Source organism: Corythoichthys intestinalis, chromosome 4 (assembly GCF_030265065.1).
Source record: "Corythoichthys intestinalis isolate RoL2023-P3 chromosome 4, ASM3026506v1, whole genome shotgun sequence".
NCBI classification, from domain to species: domain Eukaryota; kingdom Metazoa; phylum Chordata; class Actinopteri; order Syngnathiformes; family Syngnathidae; genus Corythoichthys; species Corythoichthys intestinalis.
Window position 1 is genome coordinate 19,854,245 of NC_080398.1, and position 24,085 is coordinate 19,878,329.

Consider the following 24,085-nt stretch of genomic DNA (forward strand, 5'->3'; position numbering starts at 1 on the left):
AAGTTTAACTAGTTTGCATTATTTTATTACAATGTTTTTCCTTATTCAGATTTGTTTCAAGACTCCAGTTACAGTTAGACTTCACTTTGATGGTTAATGCAGTTATTGCAATTTTGTTGTTTTTATCACAATAGATTGGTTTATTTACATTTCAAAAACCAGAAACCATTCATTTACGAATGTGATTGCACTTTAGTTTACATATTTAAATATTCAGATATTAAGATTTGAGTGAGGCAAAGAACATGCCTTTTCTCTCTAATATATTGTTATAATCATTTGTTTCAGATGTACTCTAATTATTTTGTGTATAAAAATTAATTTGGCGTTCAAAAAGTCTTTTTCAAACTTGAGTCTTGAAAAGAGGGGGTCGTCTTATAATCAGGGCCGTCTTCGGGCCAATACGGTAATTGTAATAACAATTGGTGAACAAAAGACTGAATACCAAAATTTTCGGACTTAATTCTTTACTTTTTTCTTTCATTTTGAATCCTGCAGTTTATAGTCCTGAGCGGTTTATTTGTTTCATTTCATTAAATGTTATCTGGCAAATTATGTCACTCATTCCATTTATTTCCTGTTTGGATCTTTTACATCCATTCAAAAGTGAAATAATTGGCCGGTTAACACTAAAATAAAACATAAAAATAAAAATACTATCACAGCCACTTGTATTTTACCATAAATTTAAGTTTCGTTATTTTTTTCTTTTTTTAAAAACTTTTTGTAAGTGTGTAAGTCACAAGCCCAGCCAAACTATATATAAAAAAAAAAATCTGACTTATAGTCAGTAAAATATACAGTGGGGCAAATAAGTATTTAGTCAACCACCAATTGTGCAAGCTCTCCTACTTGAAAAGATTATAGGCCTGTAATTGTCAACATGGGTAAACCTCAACCATGAGAGACAGAATGTGGAAAAAAAACCGAACATCTTATTGTTTGATTTTTAAAGAATTTGTTTCCAAATTAGAGTGGAAAATAAGTATTTGGTCACCTAAAAACAAGCAAGATTTCTGGCTGTCAAAGAGGTCTAACTTCTTCTAACGAGGTCTAACGAAGCTCCACTCGTTACCTGTATTAATGGCACATATTTTAAGTCATTATCAGTATGAAAGACATCTTTCCACAATCTCAGTCAGTCACACTCCAAACTCCACTATGGCCAAGACCAAAGGGCTGTCGAAGGACACCAGAGACAAAATTGTAGACCTGCACCAGGCTGGGAAGACTGAATCTGCAATAGGTAAAACGCTTGGTGTAAAGAAATCAACTGTTGGAGCAATTATTAGAAAATGGAAGACATACAAGACCACTGATAATCTCCCTTGATCTGGAGCTCCATGCAAGATCTCACCCCGTGGCGTCAAAATGATAACAAGAGCGGTGAGCAAAAATCCCAGAACCACACGGGGGGACCTAGTGAATGACCTACAGAGAGCTGGTACCACAGTAACAAAGGCTACTATCGGTCACACAATACGCCGCCAGGGACTCAAATCCTGCACTGCCAGACGTGTCCCCCTGCTGAAGAAAGTACACATCCAGGCCCGTTTGCTAGAGAGCATTTGGATGATCCAGAAGAGGACTGGGAGAATGTGTTATGGTCAGATGAAACCAAAATATAACTTTTTGGTTCTCGTGTTTGGAGGAGAAAGAATACTGAATTGCATCCAACACCATACCCACTGTGAAGCATGGGGGTATAAACATCATGCTTTGGGGCTGTTTTTCTGCAAAGGGACCAGGACGACTGATCTGTGTAAAGGAAAGAATGAGTGGGGCCATGTATCGAGAGATTCTGAGTGAAAATCTCCTTCCATCAGCAAGGGCATTGAAGATGAGACATGGCTGGGTCTTTCAGCATGACAATGATCCCAAACACACAGCCAGGGCAACAAAGGAGTAGCTTCGTAAGAAGCATTTCAAGGTCCTGGAGTGGCCTAGCCAGTCTCCAGATCTCAACCCCAAAGAAAATCTGTGGAGGAAGTTGAAAGTCCGTGTTGCCCAACGACAGCCCCAATACATCACTGCTCTCGAGGAGATCTGCATGGAGGAATGGGCCAAAATACCAGCAACAGTGTGTGAAAAGCTTGTGAAGTGTTAGAGAAAACGTTTGGCCTCCGTTATTGCCAACAAAGGGTACATAACACAGTATTGAGATGAACTTTTGGTCTTGACCAAATACTTATTTTCCACCATGATTTGACAGTAAATTCTTTAAAAATCAAACAATGTGATTTTCTGGGGAGGGTTTTCCGCATTTTGTCTCTCGTGGTTGAGGTTTACCCATGTTGACAATTACAGGCCTCTAATATTTTCAAGTGGGAGAACTTGCACAATTAGTGGTTGACTCAATACTTATTTGCCCCACTGTAGTAAATGAGTATCAGTTCTTTTGAGATGAGTGTGAGTCTGTTTGCCACCCCTTGGCTAAATGGTGATCTTTCTTGGTATGTGTGTGGTGGAACGACAAGAAAACCGCCCAACTTTTTTTTTCATTCCTTGCACAAAAAAACCTTTCTCCTTTTCTGTTCCTGTCCCATTTGTCGGACGTCGCCCTTTCTGCCTGCCTCCTCTCCTGCCAAGTTTCTCCTCCCTGCTTTGACTCAACTCTCAGCAGATTCCTGCTGAGTGAGATAAAGACGAGAGAGGGAGGTGATGCGATGAAAGTGTCACATGAAGGCAATGTGGTCTGACCGAGTTTTGGTTTCCAGGGGCTTTTAAAGTCAAACAAATAGGGTGAAGCGAAATTTTTGGAATCTAGGACAATATTAGAAACTTCCATTTTGGGAGGTACAGTGGATATAAAAAGTCCCCACACACTCATTCAGATGCCAGGATTTTGAGTTAAATCATTTTAATACTTTTTCCACCAATAGTATGACTTATATCCGTACACCTCTCTTGAAAATATGATTATTAATCTTTTCCAGAGAGAAAATAGAAATAGACGACTGAAATAATGTGGTTGCATAAGTTTGCACACATTTTCCCACGTGTTTGTGAGATTTTGTTATGCTCTGACGAAACCAAGGTTGAACCTTTTGGCAATCATTCCAAAAGGCATTTTTTCTTCAAACACAAAACACAACACTGCCTTCTTCCATTTAACCCGTTCAATATGTATACAGTGGTATGAAAAAGTATCTGAATCTTTTGGACTTTTTCACATTTCTGCATAAAACTACCATCAAATGTGATCTGATCTTTGTCAAAATCACACAGATGTAAAAACTGTGTCTGTTTTAACTAAAACCACCCAAACATTTATAGGTTTTGATATTTTAATGAGGATAGCATGCAAAAATGACAGAAGGGGCGAAAATAAGTAAGTGAACCCTCTGCCTAAGAAAACTTAAACAGCAATTGAAACCAATATTTACCAAACAATTTTAGTCGGGTGTGTGCCCAATCACTGATGAGTGGTTGAAAGCTGCCCTGCCCACTATAAAACACACACCTGGTAAGAATTGTCTTGATGAGAAGCATTGTCTAAGCACAAGTCAAAAGAGCTGTCTGAAGACCTGCGATCAAGGATTGTTGATTTGTATAAAACTGGGAAAGGATACAAAACCATCTCTAAAAGTCTGGATTTTCATTCATCGACAGTCAGAGAAGTTGTCTATAAAAGGAGAGAGTTTAACACTGTTGATTCTCTCCCAAGGAGTGGCCATCCACCAAAGATGACACCAAGAGTTTAGCAAAGAATACCCAGGGAGGTAAAAAAGAATCCTAGAGTGTCTGCTAAAGACTTACAGAAATTACTGGGACAGTCCGATTTCTCTGTGCACACATCAACTATATGTAAAACCATGGCCAAGAATGGTGTTCATGGGAGGACTCCACAGAGGAAGCCCCTGCTGTCCAGAAAAACATGGTTGCTCATTTAATGTTTGCAAAAAGGCACTTGGACACTCCATAGAAGGTTTGGCAATATTTTGTGGACTGATGAAACCAAAGTTGAATTGTTTGGGAGTAACACAAAATGTCATGTATGGAGGAAAACCGGAACAGCTCACCAACATCAACACCTCATCCCCAGCGTGAAGCATGGTGGAGAGAGCATCATGACTTGGGGCTGTTTTGCTTGCCTAAGGCCTGGACAACTTGCAATCATTAATGGAAGAATGAATTCAAAAGTTTATCAGGATGTTTTGCAGAAAAGCAGGCAATCTGTCAGACAGTTAAGGCTAAAAAGAGGATGGATGCTGCAACAAGACAATGATCCAAAACACAGAAGTAAATCAACTTCAGAATAGTTTCAGAAGAACAAAATACACGCTCTGAAGTGGCCAAGTCAAAGTCCAGACTTGAACCCCATTGAGATGCTGTAGCATGACCTAAAGACAGCGATTCATGCCTGAAATCCCAGGAATTTGACTGAACTATGGCAGTTTTGTAGGGAAGAATTGGCCAAGATTAAACCTGATTGATGTGCCAGACTGATATGGTGGAAAAGTGTCCGGTTGACGTTATTGCTGCCAAAGGGGGGGGGGAGCACAAAATATTTAAATGTGATGGTTCACTTACTTATTTTTCCTCCTTCTGACAGTGTTTGCATACTATCCTCATTAAATTATGAAAACCTATAATTGTTTGGGTGGTTTTAGTTAAAGCGGACACTGTTTTTTTCAACTGTGTGATTTTGAAAAAGATCAGCTCACACTTGATGGTGATTTTATGCAGAAATGGAGAAATTCCAAAAGGTTCAGATTAGGGCTGCAACTATCGATTATTTTAGTAGTCGATTAATCGGTGAACTAGTTAGTTCGAATAATCGAGTAATCGGATGAGGAACACGAAAATTTAAAATATCTGAGCTGAGCCTCAAACGATATAAAAATAAAAAAAATATAAGAATCTACCGTATGTACAACAAAAGAACAATCGGCTAAATTACTAGTACATAGCAAAAGTCCGTTAGCTTAAATGCTATAAAACGCTAACAAATGGTTCAAACACATATTACCACAAAAAACGGCTAAATATACCTATACCTAATAACTAAATTACGAATGCATTAAAAAAAACATAGGCGCAAACAAAAACTTGGCTTATGTTGGTCTTAACATGGAGCAGCTGGATTCAGCCATGTTAAATGAGGCAGACTAGAGGGCAGTGTATCCACCCAAATCAATAAAACCGAATGCAAACAATTAAAAAAAAAAAAAAAAACATTACAACACTACTTTAATCAAACGAATACTCGAAGCAGCAAAATTTAATTCGAATCTTTTTTTTCTAATTGAATACTCGAGTTAATCGATTAATCGTTGCAGCACTAGTTCAGATACTTTTTCGTACCATTGTAGTATATACGCCAAGTATGTTTTGTGGTAGTTTGTTAAAGAAGAAGAAAATTTAGATTAGAAACACCAATTAACAGCAATAAACGTCCAATCCATTTTGCCAGTCAGAATGGATTGGATGTCCACTGCTGTCAATGGCAGGTAATGAGTTAACATGAGGTTAATTGTAAGTTTGAAAAAAGCACGAATTTGCGGCGTAATTAATAACAGTGATACCCCCTTTTTCACGGTTAATGGGGAATAGGGTTTAATTACAGTACCTGCATGATGGACGGGGGAACTTCGCACACCTCTTGGATGTTGTGTAGGTCCACTGACGTGTGAAGAGAGCTTGTAGGGGGATATGATGCTTCATTTGCGGGTAAAAAAAAAAGTTAAAAGGAACCACGGATAGAGAGACTTGTAGTTCTTCAAGGATAAACGTTATTATGAGTTAAAATAATTTCATATTAAAACCCCTCTTGATGTTTTTATAGAATTTATAAAATTAGTTTAACTAGTAGGTCGCCATTGTTGTAGACGTCGCAGGGCGGTGATGTCACATGGTTACGCTGCCGGGCTTCCAGAGTATGACTCTAGCGATATAAACATGTCATCTGTTCAACCCTTTCAATTTGAACCCGAGAGGAACATCAATGAGCATGACATCACTGTCGATATTTCACAAAATGAGCAGCAAAAGCAAAATGAACAGGAAAGATGAGATGAGACGAGACAAGAGTACGGAAAAAAACAGTGCTCTGCCAAAATGTGCTACACCGGTGAAACATTCTACAAGAGGCGAATTTGACACCAAAAGTACTACTGTGCGCTTTCAGCTTGTTTTGCTTAAATGCATACAGACGGAACATACTAAAGATGCCTGAAGAAAATACTTAAACGTAGTAATATCAAATAAGGTTGGTTTAAATACGCTACGTGACTGAAGTGGTCAACAGATCAACAATCTGCTTTAAAGCTACCACAAGAAAACACAATGCTTAAGTATGACATAGACTCGACCTTAAGTTAACAAGACGGCTCTGTTTTGTGACGGCCATCATGTTGGATTTTGTTTTCATACACAATAGCAACCTAAATAAGTTGTGATTGTATATAGAAAAATGGTAATTTTGCTTTTGTTGAGTAAAATTAAGATGATTCTGCATGCCTTCCTCAAGTATTAAGTTTCTGATGTGAAAATTGAGTGATTTATTAGCTGTTGAAAACTTGTACTAAATTAGAAATAAAAGGAAGTTGCTATTTAGGGCAAAAATTTAAATGATATCTTAAATATTGCTATTGATCCTGAAAATATAGGTGATTATCTTTGCATTTGGTGATTTTTGTGCATGTAGCGTAAAATTTGAGAATTTCATAGCAATTTTAAGTTTTGTTATACTAGTTTTAAAAAAATAATTAATTGGGATTTTATTAGGGAACGACTTTCAATTTTTTTATGTTGCTGCTCATGGAGACTCATATATGCCTAAGGGAGGTGCATGTTTTGGTTTTAGGTTGCTAGCGGCTTTGGTTTTGAAAATATTTTTTTAAAATAGGCCCCCAACAGATCGGCCCTGAGTCCCGTCAACTGATAGTGAAGTCTATGAGAATGAGAGGGAAACACATGCAAAAAGTATTTTGAGGCAATGAAAAGCTAATAAAAGACTCAATAAAAATACAAATAGTAAGTACTCGCCGCTTTTAATCGATGTGCACATGTTTGACATCTCGCAGCGTAGAAGGAATTGCAGAACACCGGTAGTGCTCGTCGAGTGATAGTGGCAAACTACGTCATCACCCCGAGCATCCGTTGCACGTATGAAACATGGCGCCTTCTGTAGGTCTTTAATCAATGGCTATATTTTATGTGTTTCCAATAACATATTTTAGCAAAAGAAAACAATTGTGGTGTATTAGAGCCTACAAGTCATTTAAGTCCGAGGTTCCCTTTAAAATTTCCCCAGGGGGTGTTGAAGGTTTTTGTAGCAGGGTTTAGATGTTGGTAAAAATTGTCAAAAGTACCACTGAAAATGACCCTGGAGGTCTAAGGGGTGTTTGGAGGGGATAGGGTGCTCCATTTTTGGGTAAAAGTTGTTAAAACTCATGAGGTGTTGAGGTTTGGACAAGCTTTGGGTGTTCTCAAAGCAGGTAAAAATGGTGAAAAGTTATGCTGAATTTCCCCTTGGAGGTCCTGGAGGTGTTAGGCAGGGATAGATATCTCCATTTTCAAGTAAAAAAATGGTAAAAAAAAAGGTTGTGGAGTCTTGTAGCAGGATTTGTGTGCTCTCAAATTGCGTATAATAGAAAAGTACTGCTTAAAATGACCCGGGAAGACCCAATGAGACTGGAGATAGACCAAAGTAAGAGGCTGGGTGAGGCGGCGGTGTGTGCAACCAATCAGCTCACGAGATACAGTAAATCCACTCGAATTTGTTCTATGGTTTGTCAATTAGCACAGGGGACGCTGCGATGGTAAGCAGTCAATCAGCTCATGGGATAAGGCCACTTTTATTGGTGGACTTGTCCATCGATCATAATGGAGATAGGCTGCGATAGTGTACAGCCAATCACCTCACGGGATGAAGCCACTCCTATCGGCCGTCTCATCGGTTTGAAAAGCATTCATCATTGACGCTCTAATGCGGCCACATTTGGTCCGGCCCCCTGAACAAAAAAGAAAAAAATTTTTTACTTTTTTTTTTTTTCTTTTCAATAGTGTTATTTATTTCCTGGCTTTTTCTGTGAATAACCCAGAGAGGGGTATTTGGTTATTATCTATTTAATTAATGGTGTTGTTATTATTATTATTATTATTTTTTTTTATTTTTTTTAATTTACTTTTGTTCCGTGAAGAATTCAGAAAGGTTATTTGATTGTGGCTTTCTAAAAAACAATAAATTTTTGCTAGGGCTGTCAAAATTATCGCGTTAAGGGGCGGTAATTAATTTAATTAATCACTTTAAAATATTTGACGCAATTAACACACATGCCCGACTCAAACAGATTAAAATGACAACACAGTGCAATGTCACCTTGCTACTTGTGTTTTTTGGAGTTTTGTCGCCCTCTTCTGGCGCTTGGGTGCAACTAATTTTATGGGCTTAAGCACCCATGAGCATTGTGTAATCATTGACATCAACAATGGTGGGCTACTAGTTTATTTTTTGATTGAAAATTGTACAAAATTTTATTAAAACGAAAACCTTAAGAGGGGTTTTAATATAAAATTTCTATAACTTGTACGAACATTTTTTGGGGGAACTCCAAGTCTTTCTATCCATGGATCGCTTGAACAGAATGTTAATAATGTTAATGCAATCTTGTTGATTTATTGTTATAATAAACAAATACAGTACTTATATACCGTATGTTGAATGTATATATCCATCTTGTGTTTTATCTTTCCATTCCAACAAAAATTTACAAAAAAATACGGCATATTTTAGAGATGGTTTGAATTGCGATTAATTACGATTAATTAATTTTTAAGCTGTAATTAACTCGATTAAAAATTTTAATCGTTTGACAGCCCTAATTTTTACATTTAGGCACTCCTGCAATCGTCACACCTTTTCTGTTACAAACTGACCCCGGCCCCCCATTAGAGAAGGGAAAAGTTATGTGGCCCTCACAGGAAAAATTTTGGGGACCCCTGCTCTAATGTGTCAATCTCGCACCAGGAACCAATCACACGCCTTTTATGAGTGCCCGTGGGTATGTAAATAGCCCCTTAGTCATGTCTGCCTTGCTGCAAAAAAATGTCTCCTGCGCCTCAAAATGAAACGTGTATTTTTTCATTTTTATTTTCCGATGAATACTTTTTAAAAAACCTGCAATGCACTGAATCTGCGAAAACTGAACTGTAAAGTCACTGTAATCTAATAAACAGGTTAAAATGACAGCCCTATTTTTGACCCCTCGCGTCTCAAGTTTAAATTGCTGAATTGTTTAATTCTTATTTTGTAAATAATTTCGCTCCAGACAAGACTCAAAGTGGCTTTCCTCTCCTTAGTGGCCATTCAGTACTCAAGGGGCCCCTCTCTTAACTCTTCCCCTGCAATGAGCCCTTGATCCATGATCCACTCTGGCTTATTTCATTCAGGCCAGACTGGAAAAAAGGAAGCAGAACCACCCTCTCCTGAGAAGGAACACGGCAAATCATTCGCATTTGGAGAGAAAAATAAGTAGTCATTGGGTTTATTCTGATTCCTGTCTGTATTTGGCCCAAGCCATTGGTGCATGACATCAGCTTTGATTCGGATAAATTGTGTGTGTTAACTCACTTTGCATGTCAACCAAATATTTGAAAAGCTTTTAACATACAAATTAGGCCAAATGCACAATACTTTATTTACTGTATTTACCAGTGGATGGCAGTGAAACCTTCTCAAATTGACAAATATACAGTATTACAAGTTTAATTTGACTATTTCACATGTTCATTATGCCGGCCATTGAAATAGAGATGGGGCTGATATGATCCAGGATCAGTATCGAGTTCTGATAATCTTAATTTACGGATCAGATCAGATCAACCTAACCTGTGAACATTTCCGATCCATGAAACATATCTCTTGTCATTGAAGGCACACGAATGTGCTTGGCGCTCTCAAAATGTGATTTGGGGAATGCCTTTACAGCATTCCAGATACCCAATGTTTTAATGTTTGATTTCAAGTCCATTTTCATATGCAAAAACCTGTTTGCCTGTTTACAACTTTCGGCTTAACACTGAGTCTGCGGCGTAGATGGTGTTTAATCTAATGTTAAATGGCTGTAAGGGAATTTCACATTTATTTAGTACCAGTGCCATTTTTTTAGTTCACCAGACGACACCAAATTTACATGAAATAACATTTTTAAAATACATTTACTTAAGAGGGGCCTGCAAAAAGTTTTGTCCTTTTTTTATATTTCAATAGATTGTGTACCCAACCCAAGGGCGTAGGTTTGGTCTCAACATTGGTAGGGACGACATAACAGCATAACCTGTATGTACACTTTTGCTGGGGATGGGACAATAATAAGACCAAACAGATTGGTTGAACGGGGGTCAGGGCTTCATTTCTCAAGAATATGAACCTAATTAATTGAAAGGCGAAATGATCAATGCAAAATTAATCGATATTGACCTACAGTGCCTTGCAAAAGTATTCGGCTCCCTTGAATCTTGCAACCTTTCGCCACATTTCAGGCTTCAAACATAAAGATATGAAATTTAATTTTTTTGTCAAGAATCAACAACAAGTGGGACACAATCATGAACTGGAACAACATTTATTGGATAATTCAAACTTTTTTAACAAATAAAAAACTGAAAAGTGGGGCGTGCAATATTATTCGGCCCCTTTACTTTCAGTGCAGCAAACTCACTCCAGAAGTTCAGTGAGGATCTCTGAATGATCCAATGTTGTCCTAAATGACCGATGATGATAAATAGAATCCACCTGTGTGTAATCAAGTCTCCGTATAAATGCACCTGCTCTGTGATAGTCTCAGGGTTCTGTTTAAAGTGCAGAGAGCATTACGAAAACCAAGGAACACACCAGGCAGGTCCGAGATACTGTTGTGGAGAAGTTTAAAGCCGGATTTGGATACAAAAAGATTTCCCAAGCTTTAAACATCTCAAGGAGCACTGTGCAAGCCATCATATTGAAATGGAAGGAGCATCAGACCACTGCAAATCTACCAAGACCCGGCCGTCCTTCCAAACTTTCTTCTCAAACAAGGAGAAAACTGATCAGAGATGCAGCCAAGAGGCCCATGATCACTCTGGATGAACTGCAGAGATCTACAGCTGAGGTGGGAGAGTCTGTCCATAGGACAACAATCAGTCGTACACTGCACAAATCTGGCCTTTATGGAAGAGTGGCAAGAAGAAAGCCATTTCTCAAAGATATCCATAAAAAGTCTCGTTTAAAGTTTGCCACAAGCCACCTGGGAGACACACCAAACATGTGGAAGAAGGTGCTCTGGTCAGATGAAACCAAAATTGAACTTTTTGGCCACAATGCAAAACAATATGTTTGGCGTAAAAGCAACACAGCTCATCACCCTGAACACACCATCCCCACTGTCAAACATGGTGGTGGCAGCATCATGGTTTGGGCCTGCTTTTCTTCAGCAGGGACAGGGAAGATGGTTCAAATTGACGGGAAGATGGATGCAGCCAAATAGAGGAACATTCTGGAAGAAAACCTGTTGGTATCTGCACAAGACCTGAGACTGGGACGGAGATTTATCTTCCAACAGGACAATGATCCAAAACATAAAGCCAAATCTACAATGGAAAGGTTCAAAAATAAACGTATCCAGGTGTTAGAATGGCCAAGTCAAAGTCCAGACCTGAATCCAATCGAGAATCTGTGGAAAGAGCTGAAGACTGCTGTTCACAAACACTCTCCATCCAACCTCACTGAGCTCGAGCTGTTTTGCAAGGAAGAATGGGCAAGAATGTCAGTCTCTCGATGTGCAAAACTGATAGAAACATACCCCAAGCGACTTGCAGCTGTAATTGGAGCAAAAGGTGGCGCTACAAAATATTAACGCAAGGGGGCCGAATAATATTGCACGCCCCACTTTTCAGTTTTTTATTTGTTAAAAAAGTTTAAATTATCCAATAAATTTTGTTCCACTTCACGATTGTGTCCCACTTGTTGTTGATTCTTGACAAAAAATTAAAATTTTATATCTTTATGTTTGAAGCCTGAAATGTGGCGAAAGGTTGCAAGGTTCAAGGGGGCCGAATACTTTTGCAAGGCACTGTATTAACATTCGTTTTGTTAGGTTTTGAAATACTTATTTTCAGCTGTATCACACAAATAAATTGTTTTTAAAAATCATACATTGTGATCCCTGGATTTTCTTTTTAGTTTCTCTCACAGTAAAAATGCACCTCCAATGGAAATTTCAGACCCTTCCATGATTTCTAAGTGGGAGATCTTGAAAAATAGCAGGGTATTCAAATACTTATTTTCTTCACTGTCTGATGGAAACCGATGATCCAATCCCTACGAATTAATTTTGCAAAAAACAAAGACAATAACATGCATGTGACTTGTGGGTATTATACTTTGCCATGAGTCTACAGTAGCATCTGTGACACTGAGTGTGAATTACATTAAAAGAGAAGGGCTTGGCCTGGTTAATGACATGGTCATTAATGATGCCTGTCAGCCCTGCCAGTCAAATTAATTAAGAATACAGTGATTATAATACTACAATGGATTTGTATGGTGCATTTCAGGACAATAAAAGGTGTGTTACATTACTACATGATTCATTCACGCCATACTAAGGACTGATTCAGGGTCCCCCCAGGATTGATAAATCTAAATTCAAGACTTTTAAGACCTTTTTAAATGCCATTTTAACTGAAAATTAATACTTTTTTCGCACCCATTATTTAGATCATATTGAATCATATTAAATAAATAAAGCACTGAACATCAAATTTAACCTCAATTACTAAGTGTGTTTGACAAAAGAATGCACATATATTGAAGATACAATTAAAACCCATTTAAAGTAACATTATAAAGTCTGTCAGAATTGTTTTAAACACATACACGCACACAATAATTATGGACAAAAAGAGGACAGGACTCAGACCAGCCATCTTCTGTAACAGGCTAGCCGCTAGTGCACCTGCCAAGACCCCAGTGAACATGGCTAACTCTCGCGTTAAAACGGCGAAATTCACATGCATTCGAAAGGCAAATCGAAATGTTTAAGCAGGTCCACTGCCTTCGCATGACCCATAAACTGCAACCTGAAGTATCTGGATGTAACTTGAGCCCCTATCACATACTCCAAAACAACAGGAATATCGCGGGACTTAACTGTGCCAGCAGTTGTGTGTGAATTCAATTTCCCATGTCGACTGACATGGGAAGCAGTGTGCGTGAAAGAAGGCGTTAAATTCCCGGGTCACAGCAGATGGCTGACGACTTAAATATCATAGCGGCGGCCGATGTAACTTCCTCCCTCTTCCAGTAAGAGGAAAAGCGGTAAACAAACATCGCAATTATAAACATAGCAAGCTGGAAACAGCTAAATTAAACAAAAAATGACCAAAATTAAAATGTCAATTATTACGTCGGGCCGGGCCAGGGTTCTTTCTCGCTAACTTTTTGAAATAACGATATATTAACGATGTATGAATGATAAACTAAGGAATACTTGTTATAAAATAAATAATTTGGATTAAAAAAAGAAGGCACTGTATGGTCATTGCAGAGCCAGAGCGTGCCTATACGCCCTTTTTAATCTTCCCTTCTGCGAGACCGCAAAACCGCATCTGTTTATTTATATTTAACAAACTTTTCCAGCGTTATTTTGTTGTGTAAATAAATTTATAATGATCATAAAAATATGTAGTCTATTTAAACATTAAGAAAATGTGCGGTTTTTTTTCTGCCAACTGAGAATTCGTTATAAAAGACAGGCTTTTATGCAGACATCGTCACAAATGTTATCACACAAAACGCGGGTCGGGCTTTAATACCCGCGGACCAGTTCGGGTCGGGCTGGACTTTTCAGGCCCGATTTTACTTCTATCTTAAAGTCTTGATGAGCTTAAATTGGCTGCAGTTACGAAGTCGGGAATGCTCCCTCCGGGAAAAACACGATTTGAGCAACATTATGTTTAACAAACTTTTCCAGCGTTATTTCATTGTGTAAATGCATTTATAATGGTCATAAAAATATGTAGACTATTTAAACATTAATAAAATGTGCGTTTTTTTTTTCTACCAACTGAAAATTCATTACAAAAGACAGTTAAGACATCGGGAACGCTCCCTCTGGAACAAAACGCAATATGACCAACATTGTGACAGCTGATGCCGACCAAAAATGACGTAATATCCGAAACAGATCACCAATGGACTCATTTGAAGTATATGAATGGTGGTCTGTTTTGGTGTTCAGAATCCAAAATACTTCTGCCTGCAGGGTTTTCGTTCCACCGACAAACGGACGCATTCCCGATGCAGAGGTGGATGGATATCCATAAAAAGTCTCGTTTAAAGTTTGCCACAAGCCACCTGGGAGACACACCAAACATGTGGAAGAAGGTGCTCTGGTCAGATGAAACCAAAATTGAACTTTTTGGCCACAATGCAAAACGATATGTTTGGCGTAAAAGCAACACAGCTCATCACCCTGAACACACCATCCCCACTGTCAAACATGGTGGTGGCAGCATCATGGTTTGGGCCTGCTTTTCTTCAGCAGGGACAGGAAAGATGGTTAAAATTGACGGGAAGATGGATGCAGCCAAATACAGGAACATTCTGGAAGAAAACCTGTTGGTATCTGCACAAGACCTGAGACTGGGACGGAGATTTATCTTCCAACGGGACAATGATCCAAAACATAAAGTCAAATCTACAATGGAATGGTTCAAAAATAAACGTATCCAGGTGTTTGAATGGCCAAGTCAAAGTCCAGACCTGAATCCAATCGAGAATCTGTGGAAAGAGCTGAAGACTGCTGTTCACAAACACTCTCCATCCAACCTCACTGAGCTCGAGCTGTTTTGCAAGGAAGAATGGGCAAGAATGTCAGTCTCTCGATGTGCAAAACTGATAGGAACATACCCCAAGCGACTTGCAGCTGTAATTGGAGCAAAAGGTGGCGCTACAAAGTATTAACGCAAGGGGGCCGAATAATATTGCACGCCCCACTTTTCAGTTTTTTATTTGTTAAAAAAGTTTAAATTATCCAATAAATTTTGTTCCACTTCACGATTGTGTCCCACTTGTTGTTGATTCTTGACAAAAAATTAAAATTTTATATCTTTATGTTTGAAGCCTGAAATGTGGCGAAAGGTTGCAAGGTTCAAAGGGGCCGACTACTTTTGCAAGGCACTGTATACTAACTTGCATGCTTATTGGTTCAGGTGATACACCGTTCGATTCAAACTTTAGTTTTTTAAAAACTACTCAAGAAACATTTTGAAAACTTCCAGAATAAATGTCTGGATTTTATGAGCAAATTTCGATTGCAATATTTGAACCTAACTTTAAAAAATTATGTTAACACACACAAGAGATACAAACTTGATAATAATCTCATATCTATCCAGGAATGCTCAAAACAAAACCATTTGTCTTAAGACGACTCAACATTATCTGTCTAAATAAAGAAATCCAATATAACTGGAAAAAACTTCTTAGGCGGGAATTAACAAAAATAATAATAATAATAAATTGAGGTTTCGTTCAGGTAAAACACTGCTGCTTTTGTTTTGCTTTTGTACCCAAGACAGCCAAACTCAACAAAAAATTAAAGCTCCTTTGGGCTGCTTTAAGACCACATGAATAAAATAACGGTTAACAGTTACAATAACAGTTTAACGTTAACAGTAGAAAACACATACAGTAGGACTAGTGCTGCAACGATTAATCCATTAAATCGAGTATTCGATTAGAAAAAAATATTCGAATTACATTTTATTGCTTCGAGTATTCGTTTAATTAAAGTGGCGTTGTAATGGTTTATTTTGAAAGTGTTTGCATTTAGTTTTATTGATTAGGGTGTATACAATGCTCTCTGGTCTGCCTCATTTCACATGGCTGAATCCACCTGCTCCCTGTTGAGACCAACGTAAGCTGAGTTTCTGTTTAAGCTAATGTTTTTTATGCATTCATAATTTAGTTTATAGGCATATTTAGCCATTTTTTGTGTTAAAAGCATTGTAAGAAAAAAAAACGTTAGCATTTTATAGCAATGAAGCAAGCAGACTTTTGCTATGTAAGTTAGCCAATTGTTCTATTGTTGTACATAGATCCTCATTTTATTTATACCGTTTGAGGCTCAACTCAGGTATTTTAAAATTTTCATGTTCCTTATCCGATTACTCGATAATTTGAACTAACTAGTTCATCGATTAATTGACTACTAAAATAATTAATAGCTGCAGCCCTAAGGAGAATACTTCTCCCCAAAAAGCTTCGTACTCGAGTTTTGCAGGTTAGCAAATTCACACAGTTTAATGTAATGCTAACTCTGATGCAGGTTGGACTTTCAGTAGCAAAATTAGTGTTGTGTCCCCCACATCCACAAAAATGACATCTTTTTACATTACCTACAGTGGCTGCTGCCCCCCCTCCCCAAAGGGGAGGGTTTTCTAAATTACTGTAGATATATAACTGAACTTATTATATAATGCAAATAAGGTTGCTTGAAAGTTTGTGGGGACAATTTGAACATCCTGAAAAATTAGTACCGGTAGTTATGTCCTTTCTGTTCCAATGCAAACCTACTCCCTTGACCCCGACCCTGCTTTTTGTGTTGTTTTTTACATTGTTATTTTACATTGTAGTCTTTTGTGTATCTAAATAAAGGTTTTTTAGGGGGAAAATATGAGAGTAAATTGCCCTCCCAAATATATATAGGATAGTTTTCAAATAGTGAGACCTGAATAATATTAAAGAAAAGAAAGCTCTCGTCTCGGAATTGTCTCGGTATTGACAGCTATTCTTATTCAGCTAGTTAACTCATTTGCTCCCAAAAAACGTATTGTTTGTCTCCCAAAAATGTATTTATACGTCTTTTACGTTTTTTTTTGACAAAAGGCATCTCTAGGTTCTATTTCATCTAAACTGCAATGCACAATGCTCAAAACTCCCTTTAAAGCAATAAAACTGGCCACTGGAGGGCAGTAGCGCATTTTGTAAGAACTCATCTCGGGCCACGAAAGGAAGTGAAGAAAAATAGTCAGGAAATGGAAGTTGGAGTGATCTTGTGAGGATGCGTGAGAATTTGAGAAAAATGTGGAGAACGATCGGGAAAAAAAGCCAAACGACACTGGAGGAGTGTTTTGAAAAGAAAACAAAACCATCGTCAAAGAAGGATTCAAAAAATTCTATCTTGATGAGACAGACGGTGACGGCCACAACAGCGTCAGGTTCCACACGCATTCTGCGGAGCTCACGTTGCGTTGCTCCTGAGCGTGACGTTGAAACCAACGATGAAGATGAAAAAAATGAGACCGATCTTGATCCGGACTCATCAGATTACTGGGAGCCACCTCATTCAACCGGGAGCAGCCGAGAACCTTCCCCGTTGTTATGTGCGCAAATAGTTCAACAGTTTAGTTATATGTAAATAAATTGTTACTTTCCGATCAAAAGCTCTATTTGTCTTGTTGTTTGTTATTTTGTAGAACGAAAACATTATTCAGATGTTTGGGATGTCACAAAAATGAAAAATAGCTGTGTTAAAGTCAAACTTATGTTTGAAATATATGCTTTTACAGAAAGCTCAATTTGTTTTTTTCATCAGAAATTGGAAAATTGCTGAAACTAAGCTATTTTCTAATGCTGATTTCTAAAGAATGGAAAAAGATATGAACTCACTTTTTTTCTGCTGAAAGAAGAGAATCTAATCTTTCTTTTGGTGGGTTCTGTGTTTATATAGCAATAGAACGGAATTTTCTGTGGGCCTTGCAAAATCAGTCAAAATCCAGTAAAACGGCCGGGAGCGAAGGGCCTTGCGCCGGTGAAAATGGCTGGGAGTTGATAAGTTAAAATGGATCGGAAGTGAATAAATGTGGCTCATGCATCCCTGCACTCTGGTCATGGTGTATCTTGTAATTTGCACAATCAACACGAGGATAACAGCTAAAGCGTCATAAATTGGCTCAAATGTTTTCTGTAAGTGCTGGACTTGCAGGTGTTGTTTTCAGTCTTTTTCTTTTTCATTTTCTCAAGCCTTGTCCCCCTTGCACCCTCCCCTCCTATCACTTCCTGTCCCTCCACCGCCTCTCGCTTTCTCTTTCTCTGTTGGAGTGTTGTTTAGATGAAGAGATAGCGGGCGGAAGTGTTTTTAGACGACATGTGTCTGAACACATTGAGCTCAGAAGTGTTGGAGGGACGGAAGAAGTGGGAAGAGTAACAGGGAGAAACAGACATTTTGTAGATTTGTCACCCAAAGACTGAACTTAAGGAGGAAGCGGAAAGATAGACTGTAAATATGTGGACATAACAATTTCAGGCCCCCCCCCCTCTCTCTCACTTTCTGCCACTGTCTGCAGTCTAATCTCTCAAAGATAACTATGACAGTGGGTGCAAAGAGACACAGAGAGGCCGGGTGTGAGTTCACTCTACCCAACTCTGCCTCTCCCTACATATTTACTGTACATCACAATATGACAACCCATGCAATTAACAGATACCCAAAAAATCTCACAAAAAATGCCTACTTTAAAAGTGTTTTCTATGTTTTCTATTCTACAAACAACTAATAAACAGAAAAACAAGCTTCTGCTGTTAATTGGAATGAGTTTATCACTAGTAGACGTCCAATCCATTTGAACTGGGAGGGTGGCAGCGAATGAACATTCGTTCATTCGCTGCCATCCCTCCCACTTCAAACGGATTGAACGTCTATTGCCATCAGTGGCAGCCAATGCAAGGCAATGAGGTAATTTTGGGTTATTTAAGGTCATTTACCTGTTGATTTCCAGTTACATCCTGTTGATTTTGGGGTATTTTACGGGTCATTTCCTGTTTATTTTGACTTACAGAACAGCAAGTGACCTGGGAATCACCCAAATGAATAGGCAGTGACTCAAACTCAACAGGAAATGACCTGTAAATACCCTGAAAATCAGACAGAATGACTGTGAATGCTCTGGTTTCGAATGAACGAACGTTCCCAGTCGAAATGGATTCAGCGTCGTGCACCGTCAATGCAGCCTTTGAGTTAACTCAGACATTATTATGGTGGAAAATTTTGGGAGCAACTTGTTGGTTAATTTTTATTTATTTGTTAAGACCAGGGGTGTCCAAACTTTTTGCAAAGGGGGCCAGATTTGGTGTGGTAAAAATGTGGGAGGCCAACCTTGGCTGATGTCCTTTACGTAAAACAACATATTTAAGCAAATTTTAGCAAGCCATTCTGTGTGTCACATTTGCTTCATTATTTCAACAATCTCGCAACTAGCCTTTGTGGCGTTCTGTTTCGACTCTCGGGCTTTTGCGAAATACTGCTGCTGTAAAATTAAACTAGCTTCAAGTTGCTTCAATTTCTCGCTACATACAGTATCTTCCCTGTAATCTTGTCGTGCATGTCAGCGTGTCCTGTTTGGTAATATCGCCTCACATTGAACTCTTTAAAAACAGCGACTGTTTCTTTGCAAATGACGCAGACACAGTTCTTGAGTATTTTAGTGAAGAAATAGTCCAATTTCCACCTATCCTTGAAGCATTGGCCGTCACAGTCAACTTTGTTTTTTGGTTTTTTTTGTTGATTGTCGCCATTTTAGAACATCTGGAGTAAAGGGTAACATGTAGTAATGTTGCTTAGAGTGCTGCTGCCTTTTAGTTGGTGTATGAGGAGCAGTGTTTAGTGTGTAAGCTACTTCATATGCTGGTAGCAGTACCGCTGACCAATTTATTAAGTCTGTGTGCGGGCCAGACGTTATTGATTTTATGACAGAGGCTGGGGGCCAGATGAAATTTGGCCACGGGCCGCATTTGGCCCCCGGGCAGGACTTTGGACATGTCTGGTTTAGAAATTGACACCTTTTTAAAATGATATCTCGATTCTTGGCAGGAGCATAACAATAACTTAAGTATCACAATATATCACCATTTCAATATTTTGTCACACCTAGTAATTATATAATCATACTAATTTTTCTGGAAATTATTCTTATATAACAAAAAAATTATATTTAGTAATTAAAATACTCTTTCCATTGCTAAAAAGAAAAGATGATATGTCACTGTCCAATTAAAAGCATGCATTGACCTGCTTTTGTGCTCTTGAGTAGTGCTGCAATAATTAATCGATTAACTCGAGTAATTCGATTAGAAAAAAGCTTCAAATTGAAGCGCCCCCCACCCCCCGGAAGATGTAAACGTTTCTCGGCCCGCCGAACTCTCGCCGTCATTGTAAATAGTATCATTTGTCTCTAAAATTATTATTATTATTATAAGTACACCTCTGCATAACATTGTGTCCTTTATCATATTAATGGAAAAAAGTAATATAGATCAACTTAAAATGAAGTTGAACTTTTTTAACGTTGTTTTGTTTTTAACAGAAAGACTTAAAGCGCATCAATTCGGCTGAATAAAAAAAAAAGTCACATCCAAACTGTAAAAATACAGTCAAGGTGCTTTTTTTTTTTACCGTTTCATACCGAAAATTAAAATTTTACAAAATCAATAATAATTAGCAACATTAACATACCAAGACAATATGCCTTATAGTTCGCAATTTTTACGTAAAATAAATGCTAACTGCACGTTTTTTTTTGTTTTTTTTCTGCTTTTAATCAAGAATCGAGACTGTTTTACATCCATATCTATAAAGAATTCAGGGATTTTAGCATTTATTCACAAGAATTTTCACCGGAAAAGCTCTGTTTACATAAGGCGGCCGCCACATTGGCTAACAGACTAACATCGTACTTCGACATATTTTTGTAAAATAAATGCTAACTGCACTTTAAAAATTTTTTTTTTTTGCTTTTAACCAAAAATCGAGACTGTTCTACCTCCATATCTATAAAGAATTCAGGGATTTAAGCATTTATTAACAAAAATTTTCTATGTAAAAAGCTCTGTTTACATACGGTAGCCGCTAATTTCCTTACTGACCAGCCTCATAGTTCGCAATATTTACATAGAATAAATGCTACCTGCACGTTTTTTTTTTTTTTTCTGCTTTTCACCAAGAATCGAGACTGTTTTATGTCCATATCTACAAAGAATTCAGAGATTTAAGCATTTATTCACAAGAATTATCAACTGAAAAAGCGCTTTGTGTTTCCACTTGGTCAGCTTTGACGGAGATAGGACCCCTATGAATCGGCCCCATGTCCTGTCAGTACATTATGAAGTCTATGCATGAGCATTAATGAATGGTTATGACAGATGTCATTAAGTGTCATTCAACAAATGATCTCACTTTTTAATGGATGTAAAAGATCCGGGTTGGAGTTGTATGGAGTTAGTGACAAAATTTGCCGGATGACTCGTAATGACAGTCTTATGATGCCGTTGTCAAATAAAGTGTTACCTATTATCTCAAGAAATAATCTGCACTGGACTATAAACTGCAGGATTCAAAATGAGGGGAAAAAAGTAGCGGCTTGTAGTCCGAAAATTATGGTAAAAACAAGATTTACATTTTTGAGATATTTACTTTTCAAAACAGCTTTAATCAACATTTTTTTGCTTTTTACCTGACACTTGACAGTCAGGCAATATTTACCTTTTACATGTTTTATAGTAGTTGTGCATTTAATTTCCTGACAAACCATAAACACTGTAATTATCCAGCCAGTTTCTTGACTTATATACGACTTCCTGACCACTTGCCACTCCTTACTAAGGGCGCAAACACATGCTTCAATGTTCCTTTTGTATATGGCATTTCAGTCAACAAGGAATACCGCTTCACCTCTACTTGGAAATTTTGCTATATTAGGGAAACTTTGTGGCGCTTTAAAGTTGAAATATCATAAATTTCTTGACTTCACGCACACGCCACCTGAGCAGGTGTGTGTGTTTTTACTACTGCTCTGAATGCCCGAGGAGAAATTGAGAATTTGGAATTTGAACCTCTTGACCTGCAGGCCCTATGTTAACGATATGTCATTCTACTCAGAGTAGGGATAAAGTGGCACACATACCATATCGGAAACACATTATGATGGCTCCAAAATGTCTAAAGTCAAATATTTGGAAAAGAAACCACTCCTTTTTCATGTGTTATTATCTTTAGAGTATAAATATACTGTGTATTGGCATGGAATTGTAGGGGGGACTTGTAGTAATTTAGCTGAGAAATTGGATACACCATTGAAAATGTCCATTTCAGAAGCAAAAAATGTTTGTCCTTTTAACCCGTCTCTCGTTCGCAACTTAATCTGTGACCCTTTTCTACCACTATGAGCTCATGTCTATACGTAGCACTATCTCTCATCCACAGACATACGTTGCTGGAGGACTTTAACCCCTATAACACCTTTAGTCGATTACCTCAGAGAGAATGTCAATCCCTGGAGCCACCAGCTGCCCGTATTAGTCATTTCTCAAATGCTTTCTTTAAAAAGAATAGTTTGCCTCGATTTGGAAATGCATTCTTTCCGAGAATAAGATTAACGAGGAAGGGAATGGAAGCTGTGACGCTGCTACTGTCCAACGCAGGGCTCCTCAATTAAAAGTTAAAGAGAGTTCCAGCGTCACACTTCAACATCTTGGGGGAATTAAGCCTCTTATAAACCCATAAGAGAGGTGGCGTGGAAAATGGCGGACGCACGTAGGCAAAAAGTAGCAATTTCATTTACTGGATGTTTTATGTTACAGTTGGTCCAGAGAAGCAGTGCGAGCTGACGTGCCGGCCAGTCGGCTATCGATTCTACGTTCGCCAGGCCGAGCGAGTGCGAGATGGGACGCCATGCTTCAATGTCACGTCTAACGATGTGTGCGTCGAAGGACAATGTCTGGTGAGCGGATTGAAATTTGCTGGTTCTGGTGTCTGGATAGGTTTGATTGCATTTGTTTTTTTTTTTTCTTTTTTTTTAACGGGGTTAAACTTACGTATTCAGTGCTATTTACAATGATGTCCAACTTCACTTGTAATTTAATTCTTTACCTGGCATTGACGACAAGAGACACCCAATCTATTTTGACTGGGAAGGGCTGGCAGAAAAATGATTGCTTTAGATTGGATGTTTATCGCCGTGAGTGGCACTGAATCATGATTACTCACTGAAGGATCAATATTAGTTTTGTGGTTGACCTGAAAAATGTTTTTTTTGGCACCTATCACTTGTAGTAACAGTGGGGCAAATAAGTATTTAGTCAACCACTAATTGTGCAAGTTCTCCCACTTGAAAATATTAGGGAGTCAATATGGGTAAACCTCAACCATGAGAGACAGAATGTGGGGAAAAGAAAAAAAAAAGAACATTGTTTGATTTTTAAAGAATTTATTTGCAAATCATGGTGGAAAATATGTATTTGGTCAATACCAAAAGTTCATCTCAATACTTTGTTATGTACCCTTTGTTGGCAATAACGGAGGCCAAACGTTTTCTGTAACTCTTCACAAGCTTTTCACACACTGTTGCTGGTATTTTGGCCCATTCCTCCATTCAGATCTCCTCTAGAGCAGTGATGTTATGGGGCTGTCGTTGGGCAACACGGACTTTCAACTCTCTCCTCACCCCGTGGTGTCAAAATGATAACAAGAACGGGGAGCAAAAATCCCAGGACCACACGGGGGGACCTAGTGAAGAGAGCCGGGACCACAGTAACAAAGGCTTCTATCAGTAACACAATGCATCGCCAGGGACTCAAATTCTGCACTGCCTGATGTGTCCCCCTGCTTAAGAAAGTACACATCCAGGCCCATCTGCGGTTCGCTAGAGAGCATTTGGATGATCCAGAAGAGGACTGGGAGAATGTGTTATGGTCAGATGAAACCAAAATAGAACTTTTTGGTAGAAACACAGGTTCTCGTATTTGGAGGAGAAAGAATACTGAATTGCATCTGAAGAACACCATACCCACTGTGAAGCATGCTTTGGGGCTGTTTTTCTGCAAAGGGACCAGGACGACTGATCTGTGTGAAGGAAAGAATGATTGGGGCCATGTATCGAGAGATTTTGAGTGAAAAACAGCAAGGGCATTGAAGATGAGATGTGGCTGGGTCTTTTAGCATGACAATGATCCCAAACACACAGCAAGTGAAACAAAGGAGTGGCTTCGTAAGAAGCATTTCAAGGTCCTGGAGTGGCCTCGCCATTCTCCAGGTCTCAACCC

The 24,085-nt window shown here is 38.4% G+C and overlaps 1 protein-coding gene across 2 annotated transcripts in view; it reads left to right on the forward strand.

The window, feature by feature from the left end:
* The window catches only part of adamtsl4 (ADAMTS-like 4), a 164,142-nt gene that overhangs the window by 105,275 nt on the left and 34,782 nt on the right, over positions 1–24,085 (forward strand). For both annotated transcript variants that reach the window (XM_057834063.1, XM_057834062.1), the window contains exon 6: positions 22,625–22,764. In XM_057834063.1, coding sequence (XP_057690046.1) covers positions 22,625–22,764 — 140 coding nt within the window. The remainder of the gene's footprint in view (positions 1–22,624; positions 22,765–24,085) is intronic.